We start from the raw sequence: 21,369 nt of genomic DNA, 5'->3' as shown, positions 1-21,369 counted from the left end.
TCTGTCGATTAACCTACTGAAATATCAGTTTAGAACCGCTGTCGGCCGCGTTATACACCTTGCGCACTGGACGTTGTGGAAAAGGAAGATAATTGCGATCATTTTAGATTTAGACTTGAAAAATTAAGGCTTTCAATCAATGAGTACCATTAAATTATTGGTTATTTTTTCAAAGCAATTCGAAAGAAATTTAAAAATTAGGTATTTTTACTACTATGATAATTATGTCAAACAGCTGTTGGGTGTAGGAAATATAATGTGTTTACATTGAGAGGCTTTTCATATTATTACGTTATTACGTTTTTGATGATTTTTAAACACCTGTGTACAATCAAGTGTATTCCTTCAGTAATAAAAAATAAGATAAAAACACAAAACAAAAAAATGTTGTAATATACATTAAAAATATATATACTTATACGAAATATGATTACGTGATCACTGCCAAAGATGAACGGTATTTTTAATGTACACTATAAATAATAAAAATACAAAGTAAACAAATTATGCAGTATAGAACATATATTATATCGTATATTATATTATTATATTCTTTTTGTATACTTAATTCGCTAAAAGGGCTGTCATCCCAATCTTCAGCAACACACAAAAACACAAACCAGCTGTTTACGGTGGAATCGGTGGAATTTCACATTCTCCAAAAATCCCAGTCGTTCCACCGTGACGGTGTCGCATTTGGTACTAAACGTACGCGGCTGCTGGCCACACTGATTTTGTAACTGCAATGAGTATGTATATCTATTTACCAATTAATGAGTGTAAATCGTGTCGTTATAAAAAACCTATTTTCGTGTCACCACGGGCAAGAATAAATGCACAAATATAGTAGAATACACAGTTGAATGCAGTTAAACCTCTGTGTGTGCGAAAAACCTATGGACCCACGAACTGAACTCGAAAATATATTGGCAATCTAATATGTAACATATGTACATATGTACGTACGTGCATATATATATGTGTGAATTTGTCCTTTTTTATTTATGTAGCTCGGGGAAAAATAGATATTGAGAGAACATTTTGATGTGCAGTATTCAGCAGAAAATATTGACGTTTTCCCTGCCAGCGAACACAGCAAGGACAAGCCAAATGTAGTGCAAACGTCAGAGGAATCCATAATTGATTTAAAAACAATAAAAGTCCTTGAAAAGAAGAAAAACCATCTGAGCCCTCTGTGGTTGTAGGTGTCCAATAAGGTTTTTCTGCCTCTCTTGCAAAAGAACTTGAGCGGAAAACAATCAAAATCCAATCGGAATTACCAGAAGATGGCTTTTGGCCGTAAGGGATCAGATAATTGCAAACCGAGGAACTTGGCTATTATGAAATACGATACTGCGCAGTCAGAAGAATATTAACTAAAAGCGAACTTCACTACAACTGGTGTCAAATGCTACATATACTCTAGAGAAACGCAAGCAACTCGGAGGATTCTAGGTAATTTCGATACAGCACTTCAAACTGGATGCCATGTCGTCTACATCATCGATTGATACACCAACAACTCCAACGACTCCACCTCAGCAGCATCAGCATGAACAAACTACCACGGCTATTGTAGCTAGTCAACAGCAGAAGCAGCAGCGAAAGTCGCAAAATGCCAAAGGTTCTTCTTCTAATGCACAGTCGTCGGCGACGTCACCATTAGTAACTGAGAATAGTTTTGTCATTGCTCAAGCCCAAGCGCTTTTGCCGTCCTCATCGTCATCTACCAACTGCACGGACACCATTGCAGCCGTGCACCAGCAAAGGAAGTCGTACTCGTTGGTGAAGAAGCAACCATCTTTGCGATATCAGGGGAAACAGATTCAGCTCCTGCCAAACTCACCAACAACAATGACATCTTCGGAGCCTGCGGCGGGGCCATCGTTAGCCAATGACGCCTCCGCGTCCATCCTCAGTCCACCAGATGTTTCATCGCACTGCTGTAGCAATATAAAGGCTAACATAACTCCATTAACATCACAGAAGATGCACCGAACGATTCCATCTGATAAAGTGAGTTTCTCAATATTAAGATTTGATTAGGTTTTATTTGAATTAACTATTAAGCGAGTCCTTAAGTCCAATTATGGATTACGGATTGAGAGTGAGGTTTGAGCATCCCAGCAGACAAAGAAGGGGGCTTTAAGCGGGTGGATTTGAAAAATATCCGCTAAAGATATTAAATACGGAAAAAGAGTCTGACTTTAAGCATTAGTTTCGCTAAACGTTCAAAAACGGACGCGCAAACGGGCGAACAGCGGACGAGAATAGTGAATGATGTCGTAAAAGGTCCGCAACTTAAATCTTATTCGGATTCCGAAAAATATAGCATTTTCTGCTACAAAACTGATGACAGGTGATACACTTTATTATCGTTTATGAGTCTAAATTGGACCTTTTGTCCGCTTTTAATTCGTTTTCAACCCTAAACGAACGTTTTTGTCTGCTGGGCAAGTACTCTAGTATTAGTAAGACTTTTGGGCATTTCGTTAATAATTTTGCAACATTTAAACTATTTTTCATTTCAATAACATACAATACTCATACTCTATTTACAGATTAACCTACGCCTAATTCTCGTTAGTGGTAAAACAAAAGAATTTATATTTAACCCATCAGATTCCGCAGGTGATATTGCACAAACAGTATTCGATAATTGGCCCGAAGGTGAGGAAATCTAGTGAAAGTTTTAATTGAATTGAATTATAAAACTAATTATATGGTGTTAAATGAGTACTAATGCACGTATACATACATCTTTAGATTGGACCCGAGAAGCTGTATCAAAAGCGGACATCTTGCGTTTGATTTACCAAGGGCGATTTCTTCATTGCAATGTAACCTTAGGAGCACTGGGACTTCCATTGGGCAAAACGACTGTTATGCATTTAGTGCCACGTGATAATTTGCCAGAACCCAATTCACAAGGTATGTTTAAATCAAACCAAATGCTTATATTTAATGTGTGTTGAAAAGTTGCGTGAATTGAGGAACGATTAATTAAATTAATTTATTCATTTATAAAGAATTGTCGGGTGCCCAAACACCTTTATTCCCAAAAATAGCGTTGGAATGAGAATGGTTTTTTTTTTTTTTTTTGTTGTGGAAGAAGGAGTTTTGTACATGAAAGTAACTTGAGTTTGCTCCAAGAAAGTCAAAAATTGTCCAAAAATTGAATTTATAAAAATTTAAGTATGCAAATTTATAAACCTTATTAAAACTAAAACAAATGCGCTTTACGAATCGAATTTAGTGCGTTTTTGTCTTAGTTATATATTTTTTAAGTTTTGATTTTCCCCACAATTTATATGCATCATTAAAATAGTTAAAAATTAAAGAACAGTATATATTTACATTCGAAACTCAAAATTAAAACATACGCTGGACATTGTTCCGAATTAAAATGAATGGAGTTGAAACCTAGTTATGACCTTAGTTCGTCTAGAAAATTGCCATGTGAAAATACCAAGTTTTAGTGCGAGAGAGAGATAGGGATAGAGAATCTCGAGGATGGGATTTGTAGAACTTTATCACACGTCAACGTCATCAACTGAACTGAACTCTTGCTTTTAGTATCTATAAAATCTAAAAATATAATATTTGTAAATTCCTCTTTCACAGATCAAAGACAAAACAGTAAAGGCGGTTCGGGACGATGCTGTTCAACCAATTGCTGTATTTTGTAACTAAATTACTATTATCTACTAGCGTAATATTTAAATAAATTTAAAATAAAACCAACTAAAGTTACATTTTTTGTGCAGTTAAATGTATATTTAAACTATGAACATGAATGTCTCGATGAACACAAGGCTTCTCGCTTTACCTAATTATGTATATACAATATGTATTTTAAATATGTACACAGACAGGAATTTAAAGGCGTCATCGAAATGCGTATACTCTATGTTGTATTAAAGTTGCTAGACTGCAAAATTATACCTTGTAATATACAAAATATAACTTACGAATAAAACGCTACATATTTTTAGAAATCAGACTTGAGAAGCTAATTAGAAAAACAATATGTATTCACGAATGTAAAAAAAAATACAAAAAAAAGGAAACAAACAGCAAAACGTAAAAAATAGAAGGAAAAACTAATTAACCGCACAAAAGAGATACTTTTTCCGTTTGCTTTGCTGATTTCAAGCGTACGTTCAACAGAATAATTAAATCCGGTAATACTTATTATGTACACCAGCCAGATCGATTTTCGTTCACACAATTTAGATATTCAAGACCTTATTTTTTGTACATACACACATATTTAATTAGACCCTAAGTGTTTTCTTCTGTTAAGTTTTAAAATATTCTCTGTAAAGTCTAACTTAAAGCCAATACTAAATAAATAATCCCATATACCCTCAAAGTTTGTTTGTGGTCCTGAGATTATTGGTTTCTTCTCAATGTTTTCTTCAAACAAAAAAATCATCCACTTGGAAAAGTGGCTGCAACTTGGACGGTATTTCAAGATAATCTAGATTTGTATGTATTTAACCAATTTTAATTATTGTTTTTTTGAGTTTTATTTAATCGCCCAAAGAATATATATTATTGTTTTTAGCGAAAAAATAATCATTGTTTTTTTTAACGTTATTTCTTTTGGTGAAAATAATAATTATTCTTTGAGCGATTAAGTAAATATGAAATTATAATTATTAATGGTAATCAAAATATACTAAAATCAATAGATAATCATTAAACAATTATTTTCATTTTTTCACTTCAAATGATTACGTGCCCTGGTTTGCAGCTCACAACCAAATCAGGGCGTGCTCCTCGAGTTATTCAGAGAAGTGGAAAAGGCATGAGTAGCTGCTGCTATCCCATTAATGTTGAATATCTTAAGAAAATGTTGTCAAAATTCCACATCGATAGAAGCAAAATTGACACAATGTATGAGTATTAAAAGGTTAAATTCGCTCTCCTGAAAAGTTCAATTTTGAAAGTCTCAAAATCTACTGGACCAATTTGTATTCAAATTCGGCAGATAACTTGTTTAATATTAATTTTTATAATATTTTTTGTTTAACAAACTAACTTAATTTTTTAGTCGAAATTCGGGGTTTTGACTTCCAATTTAAATAAATAATCGGTACAAAATATTAAAAATAAAAACGCCACGTATGTAAGTACCTCGGGACACTTACCTTTTAACGAATGCATTATATTTCTTTGATATCGGATAATTCTGTGGACAGTTTGAACAGAACACCAACCAGATTCATTATAATTTTTATACCTCTAAACATTTTTTAAATACAAAATTAAACAAAAAACTGTTTTAAAGTTGTGTAATTATATGGCATTTAAAAAAAAGAACCAACACTTTGCCGTCTTGCCTCGACAAAAGTTTTTAAAAAGTGTCTCGTTTGCTTCGCATATTCCCGCTGTATTTAGTTTCGAAAACATTCTTCACGAGGTCATTGGTAAAATCAGATGATATTACTTACTAGATCACACCTGGAGAGAGATATGATATATTCATATCCAGGCATCGTCAGGAAAGAAGGTAGATAGGTATAAGTAGAACCTGTGATGGCTTCGCTGTCTGCCTAACCATCCAGTACTCTCCAGTTCCCATCTTCCCTGATGAAATACCCCTGAAACACCCATGAATCTTTGGAATCCTTGGCTCCCAGGTTATTTCTTCTTTTTTTGCATAGAATAAAAGCACTTGTTATATGATATATAGTACTTATTTATTAAGTTATTCGCGTAATGCTAAAATTAATATATATTTTTTCGGGGTTACATAGAAAGAATTTGTTCATGTATTTAGCATGTAAGTTTTACAAATTAGACCAATTATTTATTTGTTGTTTATTGTTTATATGAAACTGGGAACCTTTTCACTTTTCTGTTGTTGTATGTAGTTTAAGAAATTCATTTAATTTGTTTTAAAAGCGCAACAAAAAGTATGACACACCTATTCGAAGTTTTATCGTTTGCTTGATTATACAAATAAAAAGAAATACTCGTGACTGAATACAGCATTGGAAATGAAGGAAAAATGCACCATCAATCGCCTTAAATGTTTTTACTGAATAATTATAATTGATTTTTTGACTCTGCTGACATGTTGTTGTTCCGTTAAACTTCATATACATCGTATACATTGGATAAATTTCATAATGTTCAAGTTTCAAATTTCATACAGATTTTAGTAAACATTGTCGTATACATGCTGTACTGTGTTGCCACAAATAAACATCATGGTTTGTTCATTTTTTGTTTTTTTTTTCTTATTTTTTGTTGTTTTTTTTATATTTTTTTGAATAGTTTAGGTCATTCAAGCCAGGTGGTGCAAATGTTTCCCTGCTTAAAGGTCAACATCTGATCAAAAATACTCGTTTTATGTCAAATATAATACTACAAACATGCTGAAACGGGTAAACTAATATGAAGCTGTTAATACCAGGGACCGTAAATAATGAAAATCATCCACTTGGAAAAGCCGCAATTTGGATGCTCTTTCAAGATAATCAGAAATCTAGATTTATATACCACTTTTATTTATTAATTTTTCAGTTTTATTTGATCGCTCAAAAAATAATTAACATTATTTTGAGTGAGAAAAATATCGGTCAAAAATTAATGCTTACTTTTTGAGCGATATTTTTTTGTTCAAAATAATAATAGTTATTTTTGGAGCGATTAAGTAAATATAAAATTATAATTATTAGTGGCAAGTAATATATATGAAACATTAAATATTGATTTTATTATTTATACTGAATTTCTTACTGATGAATCGGACATAATTTATAGTTACTGCTGTTGGGCTTTCAAAGTAGCTCGCCAGGAAGACCTGTTCGCTGCCAAAGGAATGTCTCGGCTACAATTTCAAAATACAAAAAAAAAAACAAGTGACTGTTTTAATAATAAAAACGAAAAAAAGATAGGTCTACATTTGCACCACGCCCTGAATTACTCTACGTTTATATAGGTATATGCAATTTACGTATATATCCACAAATATAGGTAAATATAGAAATCGATTTGAATGTAAGCGGGATGCATGTACCAATGCTCAAGAGGTGCGCATTTAATTATTATTATATATTTTAGTCGTATACATTATTGGATAGACTGCCAACCTGGTCGTCAATACAGACTCACACCATACACGCACGGACGTAGCACAACAACACCACAAGCAGTCATTAGAAAATATGTATGTATGTACGTATGCATATTGTTATATGGTGCTATCCTCAGGGACTTAGGTCCTGGTGGAGATTGGGATCGTAGCCGCCCATGCTGTTGTCGTACGGCTGCTGCTGATCGTAGCCGCCGGATCCCATCGGGTAGCCCATTGAGTCCTGCGGTGGGGCGGGTGACATCATTGGTGTGGTGGTACCACTCGGCGGCCCGGCCATTGAGTATGGCGAGGCGCCTGCAGCCTTCTTGGCAGCATACAAGTTGGCCTCCTCCTGGGCCTTGCCGATGTTCTTCTTGTAGCGAATTCGCTTGTTGCCAAACCAATTTGACACTTGAGAGACCTGCGATTGGGATTGGGATGTGTGATGATCATTGCCATAAGTGAATTACTTTTCTTTAACACTAACTGTTATTCCGCACTTTCGTGCCAGTTCCTCTTTGGCCTCCTCGGATGGATAGGGGTTGCTCAAGTGACTGTAGAAGTACTCGTTGAGGATCTCCGACGCCTGCTTGCTAAAGTTGCGGCGCTTGCGACGCGCGTCCAGGAAGCGCGATCGAAGGATCATGACTGCCTCGCAGGTCGACTGCTTCAGCTGCATTTGTATGGAGCTGAACTTTTTGTGTATGATCTGCACCATGCGTTCGATCTCCTTCGGTGTAATGGGTCTACAAAAAAAAACGACTTGTATGCACTAACCTTTCGATTTCCTTGGCTCGGGGGAATCTCTTACCTGGTGCGACTCTGTTCGCGCAAGAGGTTCATAACGTGAGTGGTAAACTCGTTGCATGCCTGCTCGTACTTTTCCAATTCCTGATGGTATATCTGGCGAATCTGCGCCAGCTTGGCACGGTAGTCGGAATGCTCTATGGCATTATCAGCCCCATCTATTGACAGAGATCCGCCCTGACTAGCCGCCGCAGCAGAAGCTGCTGCTGCGCCACCGCCGCCCTTTTCTGGTCCTGCCACGCCCTCGGCAATCAGCATGTTGTCCAAGCGCATGAGTTGCGGATCTGGTGGCTCCTCCTCCTGGGTGTTGCGAATTGAAAGGACTGTAAATAAAATCGGGTAATATGTAAGTATTTTGTATGAAAACGATAAGCAAATTCTAATTTCGAATTTCTAAGCAATAAGTACATACCGGTCTTCTCTTTAATTTCGCACAGCACCGAGAACAGGGCCGGCTTCATGCGATGACAGTTGAGCGTATGCTTTCTAGCCTGCGCCTCGTCCAGCGACTGCTCCGAAATGCTCATGATTTGCTGCAATATCTCGCCAATATCCTTTTGCTTGCGCACCTCGTTCTCGCTGCCAGTGTTTTGACCATCATCCTGACCGGACAGACCATAGCCCTGTGGTGCCATCATGCCACCAGTGTGGGCCAACATCCGATTGGGATCCTCCATGCCGCTGTAAATAATAATTTCTATTAAATTATATAGTTAGTCAGGAAAGAATCATAAAAGCTTGTTTTCTATGATTTCTTCATTTTCTAATGTTGCATGTATAATTATTAAAAAACACAACATAACAAAATGAACTGAATTTAACTATTATTGAGCAGTTACAATCCGTTTTTTAATTGTATTTCACTTTTTAATGCAAGAAAATACTGCTCTTTCGACTATTATTACTAGGAAGCACTAGAAATATGTGTATCTAAACCTTTTCATGTGTGTATTTCAAGGGGCTAAGATATGAAACACACTTGTCCCTTGTACAATTTCTATCTGCAGAAATCCATCTCCTTTAGACTAAATATTAAATTTACAAAAATTGACTGCGACTGCACCACATACATACATATTCAGTTATGTACGAACATGCATACACCTGCACATGTGTATATACATGCATACACACGTCAATTAATAAACACATGTACCACACATGTACATTTCAATACATGTGGGTCTGCCGATGCCTTAAATATATTTCTTTTAGTCCAAAGACTGAGCATGAAACGCCACTACCTTTGTTGTTTGTATTTTGTTGTACATACATATATACATTCACAGGTACATCAATATTTTCATCTTAAAATATGTATATCAGTAATTGTGTGCGCTTCAATTGCGGACTTACACCTTTTTCCAATGCGATCCGGGTTTTAAGTGTTCGCGTAATAACCCAATAAAGCTATTGGCACTGTTTAAGTTTAGTTTAAGCCTTTGTCGCTGGTATTTCAATCTTTTTTCGGATGCAACTAAAAACTGTGTTATGTATACGCAGAAAAAAAATCGATATGAAAGCAGGGTTGATATCAAAATATCGCGATATTATTTGACATTTTTTGATATTTTTCCATTGGTCATTCTGAATTTCAAAACGATGCCAGATCAGATAACTTTGTCAGATCTGGCAGCGCCAAATCTCACTCGCCTCGCCGAGCGGCGGTTTTTTTCAAACGCGCATTTTCGAAAAATCAGCTCGTCTTTAACGCCTTGATCGAAGTAGATGAGACGGAAACGGAGGAGCAGGAGGAACCACCCAAGCCACCAAAAGTGCAAGCTGCCATAGGAACGATCAGTAGATTAAAGAAACTTGACATGAGTGGCTCTAGTGAAAAATTGTACATTTTTTATTCAACAGATTAAAAAATAGTGTTAAAAAATTATTAAAATTATGAAATTAAAAAAATTAAATTATTAAAATTACCGTCGTAACTTCAAAAGGGCCTAAAACATCCGACAGTTAGTTGCCGCGTACGGTCACACTCGTGTGTAAGTTCGTGAAAATATATTTGCGATATATTTGGTTGAGTTTGTTAGTAGTTTTCCCAATATTTCGCTTTTTACGCACAAGACACATTTTTCCTTGGCTTGCTAATTGGCACTACATATGTATTAAGCTTCGAAACTGTTAAAAATAAGATTCAAGAATATATATAAAAAAAATACAAATCAATTGAAATCAATTTTTTGTACCGATACACATTAATACCGTTATTACTCTACTAGAACTTTTAAGGTGAGTGCGATTTTGTCCTTAGATGCCAGCAGATTTTTATATTTGAGGAGTTGGCTCTTGGCTATCCTCCCGGATAATCAAGTGCTCTGCTGCCGTAAGGCTGCGCAGACATTCATATGTATAAACGTCGCATATCCTGTTGCCAACCAGATAATCGACCAGCCCACCTTTGAAGGAAGCTCACACATACACATACGTACGTAACGATTACTCAGTAGGTATTTCTTTTTCATTTTTAGGTCAAATGCACTGCAGGCGAAGATTCGTCCTGCTGAGCAAAAAGCCACAATGATTGCCAGTTAGATGCTATTACATGAAACATAATTCCCAAATTCCCTATTGGCTTGGGGGAAAAAGGAAAAAGGAAAAAGGAAAGCTCCCACAATGACAACTACCAGTGTGTGCCGAAGGATTTCCTCGGCAACCGCATCGCTGCCTCTGGAGGCAAAGGAAGCAGGAATGACCAAAGCGGCCTCAACCACCAAGTGTTTAGAGTACTCATCTCCGGCCACATCGGTTATTTGTGAGGAAGTATTTGACGAAGCCTGTTTTCCTTCGCAAGAGGGTAAGTTACATATATTTGCCGATAAGTACGTGTACATACATACATTGAAGGGGCAGTTTTAAATTTACATTCACACTTACATTTACTTTCTATGGGAATCCTGTCCAAAAATCGTTTACAAGAGCTTTAATTGTTGTTGAATTTGTATCAAAGTAAATCAATTTAAAATTTAATCTTATTAAGGAAACCTCTTTTATTTGGATACAATTTTACGGTGGGCAATTTTTCTTGAATTTAGAAAATGTTACTATTTTAGGTAATTCTTTTTTTCCGAAATACGGGAAAACCTTTTTAAAATTAAAGTTGCATTTTTCATACTTTTTAAAAAAGATTTTTTTTTTAGTTTTAAGCCTATTTGACCTTTAAAAAATATATACATTTTCTAAATTTAAAGGGTATTTTTTAGAATTAAGAAAAAATTAAAATACTTTTAGGGTATGTAACTATGTAAATAGCACATGTAATATCACATATTTAGTAGCACATATTTAATAGCACATAATAGCACCATATCTTCCAAACATGTATCCACCGTGTGCTCCGCACTGTGAGATGTTAGAACCAGTTAGGAATTATACTGCCATTTTTTGCCGTGAGATTTTTAGAGCAATTTTTCCATGGTTTTAATGAAAAATTGACCAGTGAAATTCGCCTTTATTAAAAAAAAAAATGAAACTAAACAAAGCAAATCGTCCTGTATTTGAGGAAAATATAATTAAATCTACAAATTTGTCCTAAATTCAGTGGAACTTTTCCTAATTTTAGAAAAATGTTCTTAGCTTTTAGGCGATTTTTCTCAAATATAGTCAAATATTTGAATTGTACTCTTGTTCATTTATAACTCTACAAGATACGATTGATTCCAAATAATAATGAGATTTTTCTATGGATTTCAATTAATTGAAGCGGGTGTCTAATAAGAGTAGTGGTGGGTGGCGTTGTAACTTAATTTGTTTCTTTTTGTCAAGGCACCCCTAACCATAAACACACCCCCTACTTTAAGGGTTGAAGACATTTTGTTCGCTTATAAAACATTTTTGAAGGCGCATAATTTGGGATATAAAATAAATATTGTTTTTTTGACAAGTTTTAATGAGTAATATTAAGTAAAATCTATTAGTTTCGACTCTGCCATGCCTTGCCAGAATGATCTTTAATCTTTAATTATTTATTTTAATTTACTTATATAAATATCATATTTATTTTAACATTCGAATTATCTCTTATTCAATTTCCCATTTTCGTTGGGTAGAAATTAATGACTATGCAACTCTAATTGGAATCGAACCTCAAGGGGAACAGCACTTGCTTTACCTGGCCAAGGAAGGCCTGATGGCCGCCTTGCCTTCGGACTGGAAGATATGGTAAGACGATTAAGGGGTTCACATTGCATTTCACGTTATTCACGTGCCCATTGACAGCTACTCGGAGGAGAAGAATGGCCATTACTATCACAATACGCGCACAAAGGAGTCGCAGTGGGATCATCCTCTCGATGCCATATATCGCGGTCTGGTGGAGCAGACGCGTCAGAAGTTGGCAGCCGAGGGAGGAGCCCTGCCGCCTTGCATTGACAACTCGGACGATCTGTCGCTGTTAGATTCCGGCATACGCAGCATGCAGGGCATCGACGAGATCCCGTCGCCGTCTCCCCTGCCATCGCCCCTGGGCAATCTAGGCAAACAGCTGTCTCTGGCCAAACTGGTGCCAGCAGCAACGAATGCGACCACGCCACGTAAGCTTGGAGGTGTCTCCAGTCGGTTCTTGGACCTGGCCAAGTCTAGGGTCCAAAGCGGCAGTGGTGGCGGGGGGTTGTTTAAAAAGACAACGGAGTCGTCGTCATTGAGCAAGAAACTTGAATACTTCGAGGGCAACGCCGAGTCTCTGGGAAAGCTGCGCAAGGGATTCGGGCCAGTGTCGTATCAGAAAGCGGCTACTGGCCGGCCATTTGATTTTGATGGAGATGTCGCCGTGGCACCAGCAAGTGTCAAGGGTATTCTCCGCGACTCTAGCATAACCGACATAAACCGGCGACTAGAGGGTCGCGATGACCCAATATCCGACATATCGGAGGATAAAAAGAGCGTACGCTTCAATCTGCAGGAGATTTCGCAGGCGCAGCAGAGCGCTCAGGATTCCCCGGAAGAGGAGGAGGAGGACAACGTTGACCTGGATGTCGTGGTGGTGAAGGACCAAGATGAGGAGGAGGAGGGCGATGATTGGAATGAAAATGGCACCGATTCGCCTGTTATAGAGAGCATGCCATACAGCCTAAATCCCTTCTTGTGCGACTCCATTCTAAGGAGCTCCAAGGACTTCCCCCCGGGCGAAGCATCGAAAATGAAAGGCGCCGGGTCTGCGCTCTATCACGATGACACCGACTCCGACTCCAAGGGCAGCTCTGTCCGCAGCTTTATTATAAACAAGTCGGAACAGGGTTCGCTGCAGCTGCCAGAGAACAAGACCTTTGACCTGGACGAGCTGGGTCGGAAGCACAGCTACGAGCTGGAGCAGCTGCAGCTCAAGTCTACCCAGGACTCGGCCAGTGTGGCGGTCGGCGAGAGCCCTCAGAAGTTCACAGAACACAGCCTAAGTGATGGCCAGGCACAAAAGGATCTGGAGACCATCAAGCGTGAGCACGAGGCAAAGGTCAAGGCACTGAGGCATGAGTACGACCTTCGGCTGACGTCCCACCAGCATCAGCTGGAGGAATCATTCGAGCTCCAGCTGGAGGAGTATCGTGAGCACCTGGAAAGCGAGCTGCTGGACAAGCGCGCCCTCGTTGTGACCGAGCACAAGAGTCGCATGGCCACGCTGCAGAGCAACCACGACGAGATCCTCCGTGAGCTGGAGCGGGACTTGCACAGCGAGGAGGAAATTGTGCGGCGCGAGCATGCCGCCAGGCTGGCCCAAGTGCAGGCCAAGCTCAGCCGGGAGCTGGACATCGAGAAGCAACGGTTCCGGGACAAGGGCGAGGACAGACTCTACGAAAAGGTGCGGTGCGAGAAGCGCCTGCTCGAGGACAAGTACCGGTGCCTCAAGGAGAAATATGTGCGGCTCAAAACGGACGTCAAGCTGTCCTTAGAGCGACGCAACCGGCGACGCGAAGCGCAGCTGGCCATCTCGCAGCACAACACCAAATCCACCACCGGATCCGAAACGGAGCGCTCGATCTCGTACAAGCCTTCCATTGGCAACAGTGACAATCGCTCGCTCAGCTACTCGGAGCATGCGGTGGCTGGCGAGGCCAAGGGGAAGCCGCCAGTGCCGCCCAAGGGGCAACTCGCCAAGCCGAGCATCGCCACCAAGTACATAAAGCAATTGCAGCAGCAGCAGCGGCACGACGACAACACCTCGATCAGTCAGTCGGACACAACGATTTCGAACACCTTCAACAACGGTGGCTATCATCGGCCAACCCTCAAGTCTGCCAGCGGTGGCGGTGGCGGCGGCGGTGGCGGCGGACTACTGGCCATTACCCTACTAAGCGACAATGGCAACTCGACTGGCGAGGAACCGACGCCACAGTCCTCCAATCAGGAGAACAACAACAACAGCAACAGCAGCAGGATCAAAGAAACGGCAGCCACTGCCACAGCAGGACTACGGAACGTCGTGTTCTCGCGCACCAAATCGGCTTCAACGTCGCGCCTAAATTCGGACACAAGCTATAACAAGGTGGAGCGACCGTGCACTCCGGTGGAAAACTTGCGACATCAGCTTCAGAAGCTCGAGGACCTGGAGGATCAGTTTCCGGAGCACACACTGGACGCCACCGCCACCTATCACCTGCGCTACCCCTTCACAGACATCTCCATCGAGCACGATGTCATGGGGGTGGGGTCGTCGGAGCTGGAGTTCTTCAAGCATCGCATACACCTGGAACGGGACTCGGTGCGCCGGGCAAAGGAATCATTGCGGACGCAGCGCACCAATTTCAGGCTGCGACAGCGGGAGCTGAGGCAGCGACACAAGGCCACCACCACGACGGTGACGCCAAAGCACTCGCTCGGACAGCTCATACAGGACGAGAAGGAGCTAACCGAAATGGAAGTGAATCTGCACCGCACTCGCTCCCTCCTGGGCGAGAAGGTGATACGATTACGGCACTTGGAACAGAGTCTGTTGCGCATATACGATAAGGAATCGAATCCGGAGGCCAAGGATGACTCGGCAACGCTTAGCGATCTGTCGTCTCACTCCAGCTCTGGCTTCAGCAGCACAGACTTTGCCAGCGCTGCCGGCGGGGACTTGCACAAGCGCAAAGAGTTCTACTTTCAGCAGGAGTCAAACGAATGCATACAAAACCTGGAAATTCTAAATGCCGAAATCCGTGAAATCCTGGATATATTTGGCCAGAAGCAGCAGCAACACCACAGTCTACAGTTCCAGCAGTCTGTTGCGGCTCTACCCATGGTATCGCCACCAATCGTAACCGATCTCAATTGGACGCACATGCTCAACAAGCAGCAGCAGCAGCAGCAGCAGCACTCTTCGATTATGGCCTCTGTGGAGCAGCAGCTTCAGACCAACAGCAGTTCCATGCAAAACTGTCAGATTGCTGTCGATGATGTGGCCGGGGGACTGGCGTTGGCTCACGCCCATGTACCACACTCGATTCCCACTCTGGCGGACCGTTTGGAGACCTATCGTCAGCTGGCTGCTGGGCGCATGCAGAGTTCAATGGGCGGGGCGATTCTCACCGCCAACACCATCGTTTCGCAGAATCCCCGGGCTGTGAACTACACAACCTCGCTGGTGGAGCGCACCCGGGACCTGCGCAACTGGCTGCGGCAGGCTAAGAACGAACATGACCTGCTAGTGGGCGGGCTGGGTGGATCATCAGTTGGGGGTGCTACCATAATAAGCTCTGCCAGCACCTCGGCTATCAACACTGTGGCCGGAGGAGCTGGTGCTGGCGGTGTTGGCGGCTCCTCAGACGAAAAGAAGCATATTTAAATATTGTAATTTACATAAATGATACATATATGTAGTTACTATTTGGGTGTTCTTTTGTTTCACTAACAAAGTGTATTAAAAACTAGAACATAAAAAGGACATACAGTAATTGTATTCTCGTATTAGCCTATTACAGAGCACTGATTGCAGCCCTTGACTGTCGTGATTTAAAGTGGATAGTTTCCCGGTCCTGTCGTGATTTATTTTTCAGGATACTCTTGTCATATCTTTGAAATCCGAAATGATTTTTCCAGACTCATTGACTGCGTTAAGCCTTTTCCGCGTGGTTCCTATTCCTGATTTATAATTTAAACGTGTTGATTCCAACTAATATGAGATCTTTATTAAATATTTATAATTATACATAAATAGGAATACGTAAATAAAGTGCAACACTATATTGAATGTCTTTAAACTGTCTGGAGACTATAGAAGTAAGTATAAATTTATAAATTCAGTTGTCTTTGCTTTGAAGCTTGTGTGAAAACCTTTTTGCAAGCAAGAGTTTATCTTAGAGCCACCTGGTACTCACAATAATTGATTGCAAACTTACAAAAACTAATTAATCTGGTTCCATTATTTGTTTTCCCCTCGGTAAAGCAAACTGTTATATTTTTTGAAAATAACAGTCGGCTGGTTATGACAGTTGGTGGAAATCGATATCAAAGATATACCATTCTAGTATTTTTTGTAAATTATGAAAAATGCAAATGCATTTTTTAAGACAAGTTTTTACACAAGAAGACTCTAGTTTTTTGCAAAAAAAAAACCATTTGTTTAATGTCTATTAACTTATCAAAAGTAAATCGCACTTATAACTCATTTTCGGATGTCCGTCAAATTAGCGTCGGTGAGTTAGCGTCGAAATGGAACGGTGGGAAAATGGAACACTGAGGGATTTTTTATTTTTTATTTATTTCGTTAATAAGGCACCAATTTGAACAAAATAAAGTTTATAAATGCTTAAAAATTAATTTACTATTGATTTTTACTGGGTTTGAGGAAATTTGACCTTTGGGTCTATTAAAAAAAAGCATTTGAAAAATCGTGCTTTCGCAATTTTGATTATATCTCGGCTCACAGAGGATATGCAGCTATACCCGATATGCCAGGATAAAGGATATTTATTGTAGTTTTACTCTGCAAAGTTTCATTTTCTTTTGACCGTCAGTTTTTGAGAAAATCGCATAACAGTTAACCAACCTCGGGTCGGCTCCATACAAAATATGGCAGAAAATTTTTAAAGTCTTATAACTCCAGTTTAAGAGGATATGCCAACATGCACGGTATATGGGCTTATTAGGAGAAGTTTAAAGAATATTTGGTGAAAATTTCAATGGATTTTAACCGGCAGATTTTGAGAAAATCGAATAGCAGTGGGTGGTGTAATTGGGCTGATAACAGAGGCGCGAAGTATGAAAATGGAACCAGCTGTGAACTGGGAACTGTGAGCAGAGAACTAGTTGCTGATCCAAGGAACGGAACCATGTTAAAAAAATACTAGATTTAAAAACGTTAGCCTTTTAAGCAATTTAAAATTAAATTAAATAACTGCCTATTAAACGACATCAGCATTTTGAGCAATTTGGTAGCTCTTTCATCAAAATCGGTTGAGTCGATTAAGAGAAAACGGCAATTTTTCATTTATATACTTATATGTACCAGCAAAAAAACCCACCGACCGCCAGACGTGTGACGTCACACGAGCCGTGTTTCTAACCAATTGAATGCGCCAACCTTGTTTTCGACGCTAACTTTCAATAAATTATTTCTAGCTTAAATGAGGATATGCAGATTTGCACGGTATATCAAAAGAAAGGGAATTCTATTCTTAAATTTCTATAAAAATCTTAGGTCGATCTGACCGACAGATTTTGAGGAGATCCTATTTTTCTTTTCCGACCTTATTATTAACTAACACTGGCTGCATATTGAGCCTAACGCCACGTGCTCCATACGATGTTTTTCGACGCTAACTTTCAACCAAATATTTCTAGCTTAAATGAGGATATGCAGATTTGCACGGTATCTCAAACGAACGGGAAATCATTTCTCTAGTTTCTATAAAAATCTTAGGTCGATCTGACCGACAGATTTTGAGGAGATCCTATTTTTCTTTTCCGACCTTATTATTAACTAACACTGGCTGCATATTGAGCCTAACGCCACGTGCTCCATACGATGTTTTTCGACGCTAACTTTCAACCAAATATTTCTAGCTTAAATGAGGATATGCAGATTTGCACGGTATCTCAAACGAACGGGAAATCATTTCTCTAATTTCTATAAAAATCTTAGGTCGATCTGACCGACAGATTTTGAGGAGTTCCTATTTTCCTTTTCCGACCTCATTATTAACTAACACTGGCTGCATATCGATACGAGCGTCACACGCGCTATCCATGTATTCCCCGCCAAAACATAAGCTCCTAATGGGAACTTAAACAATTATGCCCAATAAACGGAATCGCCATTCTAAGCATTTTGGTACATGTTTCATTAAAATCTGTTTAGCCGATCAAGAGAAAACGGCAATTTTGCATTTATTTACTTTTATATATGTATCAGCAAAGAAAACCACCGATCGCCAAACGTGTGACGTCACACAACCCATGTTTTTCACCAATTGAATGCGCCAACCTTGTTTTCGACGCTAACTTTCAACATAATATTTCTAGCTTAAATGAGGATATGCAGATTTGCACGGTATATCAAAAGAAAGGGAATTCTATTCTTAAATTTCTATACAAATCTTAGGTCGATCTGACCGACAGATTTTGAGGAGATCCTATTTTCCTTTTCCGACCTTATTATTAACTAACACTGGCTGCATATTGAGCCTAACGCCACGTGCTCCATACGATGTTTTTGACGCTAACTTTCAACCAAATATTTCCAGCTTAAATGAGGATATGCAGATATGCACGGTATATCAAATGAAAGGGAATTCTATTCTCTAATTTCGAATTAAATCTTATTGAGTTCTAACCGGCAGATTTTGAGAAAATCAAGTTTTTCTCTTTTCCGACCTCATTAATAACACTGGTTTGATATCGATAGAAGCGGCTCCCAAGCCCTATCGATGAATCCCCGCCAGCTTAAATTCTATTGACAATTTAAAACTTCTACAAAATTGCATAACTCATAACCGGCATCGCCTTTCGAAGTAATTTGGTAGATGTTACATCAAAATTCGTTCAGTAGTTCAAGAGAAAACCTCATACATGCATGTATATTAGAGGTTTACGCCGATGGTTAAAGGCATCGGCGGCGGCGTAGAGGTCAAAATGACTCGGCGGCGGCGGCGTAGTAGTCAGAAAGAACCGGCGGCGGCGGCGCGTCAAATAAGGCAAAAAGGCCATTTTNATGAGTTATTTATTTTTTTTAAAGTTTTATAAAGAACAATGACACTGAAGGCCGCGCTGAAGCTGCGCCGATGCCGCACCAGCGGCGCGCCGCGGCGCGCCGTTATTTTCCTAATTTGGCGGCGGTGCGCCAAATAAGGCAAAAATCGGCGGCGGCGGCGGCGTGGCGCGGCGGCGTATATGTCTAATGTATATGTACGTGTTGAAATACGTATGGAAATAAATGAAAGAATGAGGTTTTCTCTTGAACTACTGAACGAATTTTGATGTAACATCTACCAAATTACTTCGAAAGGCGATGCCGGTTATGAGTTATGCAATTTTGTAGAAGTTTTAAATTGTCAATAGAATTTAAGCTGGCGGGGATTCATCGATAGGGCTTGGGAGCCGCTTCTATCGATATCAAACCAGTGTTATTAATGAGGTCGGAAAAGAGAAAAACTTGATTTTCTCAAAATCTGCCGGTTAGAACTCAATAAGATTTAATTCGAAATTAGAGAATAGAATTCCCTTTCATTTGATATACCGTGCATATCTGCATATCCTCATTTAAGCTGGAAATATTTGGTTGAAAGTTAGCGTCAAAAACATCGTATGGAGCACGTGGCGTTAGGCTCAATATGCAGCCAGTGTTAGTTAATAATAAGGTCGGAAAAGGAAAATAGGATCTCCTCAAAATCTGTCGGTCAGATCGACCTAAGATTTGTATAGAAATTTAAGAATAGAATTCCCTTTCTTTTGATATACCGTGCAAATCTGCATATCCTCATTTAAGCTAGAAATATTATGTTGAAAGTTAGCGTCGAAAACAAGGTTGGCGCATTCAATTGGTGAAAAACATGGGTTGTGTGACGTCACACGTTTGGCGATCGGTGGTTTTCTTTGCTGATACATATATAAAAGTAAATAAATGCAAAATTGCCGTTTTCTCTTGATCGGCTAAACAGATTTTAATGAAACATGTACCAAAATGCTTAGAATGGCGATTCCGTTTATTGGGCATAATTGTTTAAGTTCCCATTAGGAGCTTATGTTTTGGCGGGGAATACATGGATAGCGCGTGTGACGCTCGTATCGATATGCAGCCAGTGTTAGTTAATAATGAGGTCGGAAAAGGAAAATAGGAACTCCTCAAAATCTGTCGGTCAGATCGACCTAAGATTTTTATAGAAATTAGAGAAATGATTTCCCGTTCGTTTGAGATACCGTGCAAATCTGCATATCCTCATTTAAGCTAGAAATATTTGGTTGAAAGTTAGCGTCGAAAAACATCGTATGGAGCACGTGGCGTTAGGCTCAATATGCAGCCAGTGTTAGTTAATAATAAGGTCGGAAAAGAAAAATAGGATCTCCTCAAAATCTGTCGGTCAGATCGACCTAAGATTTTTATAGAAACTAGAGAAATGATTTCCCGTTCGTTTGAGATACCGTGCAAATCTGCATATCCTCATTTAAGCTAGAAATATTTGGTTGAAAGTTAGCGTCGAAAAACATCGTATGGAGCACGTGGCGTTAGGCTCAATATGCAGCCAGTGTTAGTTAATAATAAGGTCGGAAAAGAAAAATAGGATCTCCTCAAAATCTGTCGGTCAGATCGACCTAAGATTTTTATAGAAATTTAAGAATAGAATTCCCTTTCTTTTGATATACCGTGCAAATCTGCATATCCTCATTTAAGCTAGAAATAATTTATTGAAAGTTAGCGTCGAAAACAAGGTTGGCGCATTCAATTGGTTAGAAACACGGCTCGTGTGACGTCACACGTCTGGCGGTCGGTGGGTTTTTTTGCTGGTACATATAAGTATATAAATGAAAAATTGCCGTTTTCTCTTAATCGACTCAACCGATTTTGATGAAAGAGCTACCAAATTGCTCAAAATGCTGATGTCGTTTAATAGGCAGTTATTTAATTTAATTTTAAATTGCTTAAAAGGCTAACGTTTTTAAATCTAGTATTTTTTTAACATGGTTCCGTTCCTTGGATCAGCAACTAGTTCTCTGCTCACAGTTCCCAGTTCACAGCTGGTTCCATTTTCATACTTCGCGCCTCTGTTATCAGCCCAATTACACCACCCACTGCTATTCGATTTTCTCAAAATCTGCCGGTTAAAATCCATTGAAATTTTCACCAAATATTCTTTAAACTTCTCCTAATAAGCCCATATACCGTGCATGTTGGCATATCCTCTTAAACTGGAGTTATAAGACTTTAAAAATTTTCTGCCATATTTTGTATGGAGCCGACCCGAGGTTGGTTAACTGTTATGCGATTTTCTCAAAAACTGACGGTCAAAAGAAAATGAAACTTTGCAGAGTAAAACTACAATAAATATCCTTTATCC

The 21,369-nt window shown here is 39.4% G+C and overlaps 3 protein-coding genes across 6 annotated transcripts; 2 read left to right on the top strand and 1 right to left on the bottom strand.

Annotated features, from left to right (window-relative positions):
• The first annotated feature begins 758 nt into the window (after nucleotides 1-758).
• Nucleotides 759-3,998, top strand: UBL3 (ubiquitin like 3). Of its 3 annotated transcripts, none has more exons than XM_070288362.1 (5): nucleotides 759-941; nucleotides 1,011-2,016; nucleotides 2,562-2,670; nucleotides 2,767-2,931; nucleotides 3,625-3,998. In XM_070288362.1, the coding sequence occupies exons 2-5, from the start codon at nucleotides 1,489-1,491 to the stop codon at nucleotides 3,687-3,689; spliced, it is 867 nt and encodes a 288-aa protein (XP_070144463.1). In that variant the 5' UTR covers nucleotides 759-941; nucleotides 1,011-1,488; the 3' UTR covers nucleotides 3,690-3,998. The 3 variants fall into 3 exon arrangements, with proteins under 3 accessions (XP_070144463.1, XP_017036507.1, XP_017036508.1); XM_017181019.2 differs by having other exon boundaries at nucleotides 766-879; XM_017181018.2 differs by having other exon boundaries at nucleotides 759-2,016.
• Nucleotides 3,999-5,683: 1,685 nt separating this feature from the next.
• On the bottom strand, nucleotides 5,684-9,412 carry exd (PBX homeobox extradenticle). 2 transcript variants are annotated; one of them, XM_017180995.3, is made up of 5 exons: nucleotides 9,254-9,412; nucleotides 8,310-8,578; nucleotides 7,902-8,220; nucleotides 7,578-7,836; nucleotides 5,684-7,511 (listed from the first exon to the last, which is right to left on the bottom strand). In XM_017180995.3, exons 2-5 carry the CDS (start codon nucleotides 8,572-8,574, stop codon nucleotides 7,224-7,226), a joined length of 1,131 nt encoding a protein of 376 aa, XP_017036484.1. In that variant the 5' UTR covers nucleotides 8,575-8,578; nucleotides 9,254-9,412; the 3' UTR covers nucleotides 5,684-7,223. The 2 variants fall into 2 exon arrangements, with proteins under 2 accessions (XP_017036484.1, XP_017036486.1); XM_017180997.3 differs by having other exon boundaries at nucleotides 8,310-8,594; nucleotides 9,254-9,408.
• A 492-nt stretch (nucleotides 9,413-9,904) lies between these two features.
• Nucleotides 9,905-16,062, top strand: Cep164 (centrosomal protein 164). Its single transcript, XM_017181002.3, has 4 exons — nucleotides 9,905-10,138; nucleotides 10,378-10,703; nucleotides 11,956-12,067; nucleotides 12,125-16,062. The coding sequence occupies exons 2-4, from the start codon at nucleotides 10,523-10,525 to the stop codon at nucleotides 15,660-15,662; spliced, it is 3,831 nt and encodes a 1,276-aa protein (XP_017036491.1). The 5' UTR covers nucleotides 9,905-10,138; nucleotides 10,378-10,522; the 3' UTR covers nucleotides 15,663-16,062.
• The last annotated feature ends 5,307 nt before the right edge of the window (nucleotides 16,063-21,369 follow it).

Source organism: Drosophila kikkawai, chromosome X (genome assembly GCF_030179895.1).
Source record: "Drosophila kikkawai strain 14028-0561.14 chromosome X, DkikHiC1v2, whole genome shotgun sequence".
NCBI classification, from domain to species: domain Eukaryota; kingdom Metazoa; phylum Arthropoda; class Insecta; order Diptera; family Drosophilidae; genus Drosophila; species Drosophila kikkawai.
This window is presented reverse-complemented; position numbering and strand designations above follow the sequence as displayed.

Coding starts and splice junctions, on each gene's coding strand:
- UBL3 (XM_070288362.1), top strand. CDS start 1,489: ATGTCGTCTACATCATCGATTGATACACCAACAACTCCAACGACTCCA. Junction 2,017..2,561: donor GAACGATTCCATCTGATAAA/GTGAGTTTCTCA, acceptor CTCTATTTACAG/ATTAACCTACGCCTAATTCT. Junction 2,671..2,766: donor ATTCGATAATTGGCCCGAAG/GTGAGGAAATCT, acceptor ATACATCTTTAG/ATTGGACCCGAGAAGCTGTA.
- exd (XM_017180995.3), bottom strand. CDS start 8,574: ATGGAGGATCCCAATCGGATGTTGGCCCACACTGGTGGCATGATGGCA. Junction 8,221..8,309: donor CGAAATTAAAGAGAAGACCG/GTATGTACTTAT, acceptor TTTTATTTACAG/TCCTTTCAATTCGCAACACC. Junction 7,512..7,577: donor CACGAAAGTGCGGAATAACA/GTTAGTGTTAAA, acceptor TCCCAATCGCAG/GTCTCTCAAGTGTCAAATTG.
- Cep164 (XM_017181002.3), top strand. CDS start 10,523: ATGACAACTACCAGTGTGTGCCGAAGGATTTCCTCGGCAACCGCATCG. Junction 10,704..11,955: donor CTGTTTTCCTTCGCAAGAGG/GTAAGTTACATA, acceptor TTCGTTGGGTAG/AAATTAATGACTATGCAACT. Junction 12,068..12,124: donor CCTTCGGACTGGAAGATATG/GTAAGACGATTA, acceptor GCCCATTGACAG/CTACTCGGAGGAGAAGAATG.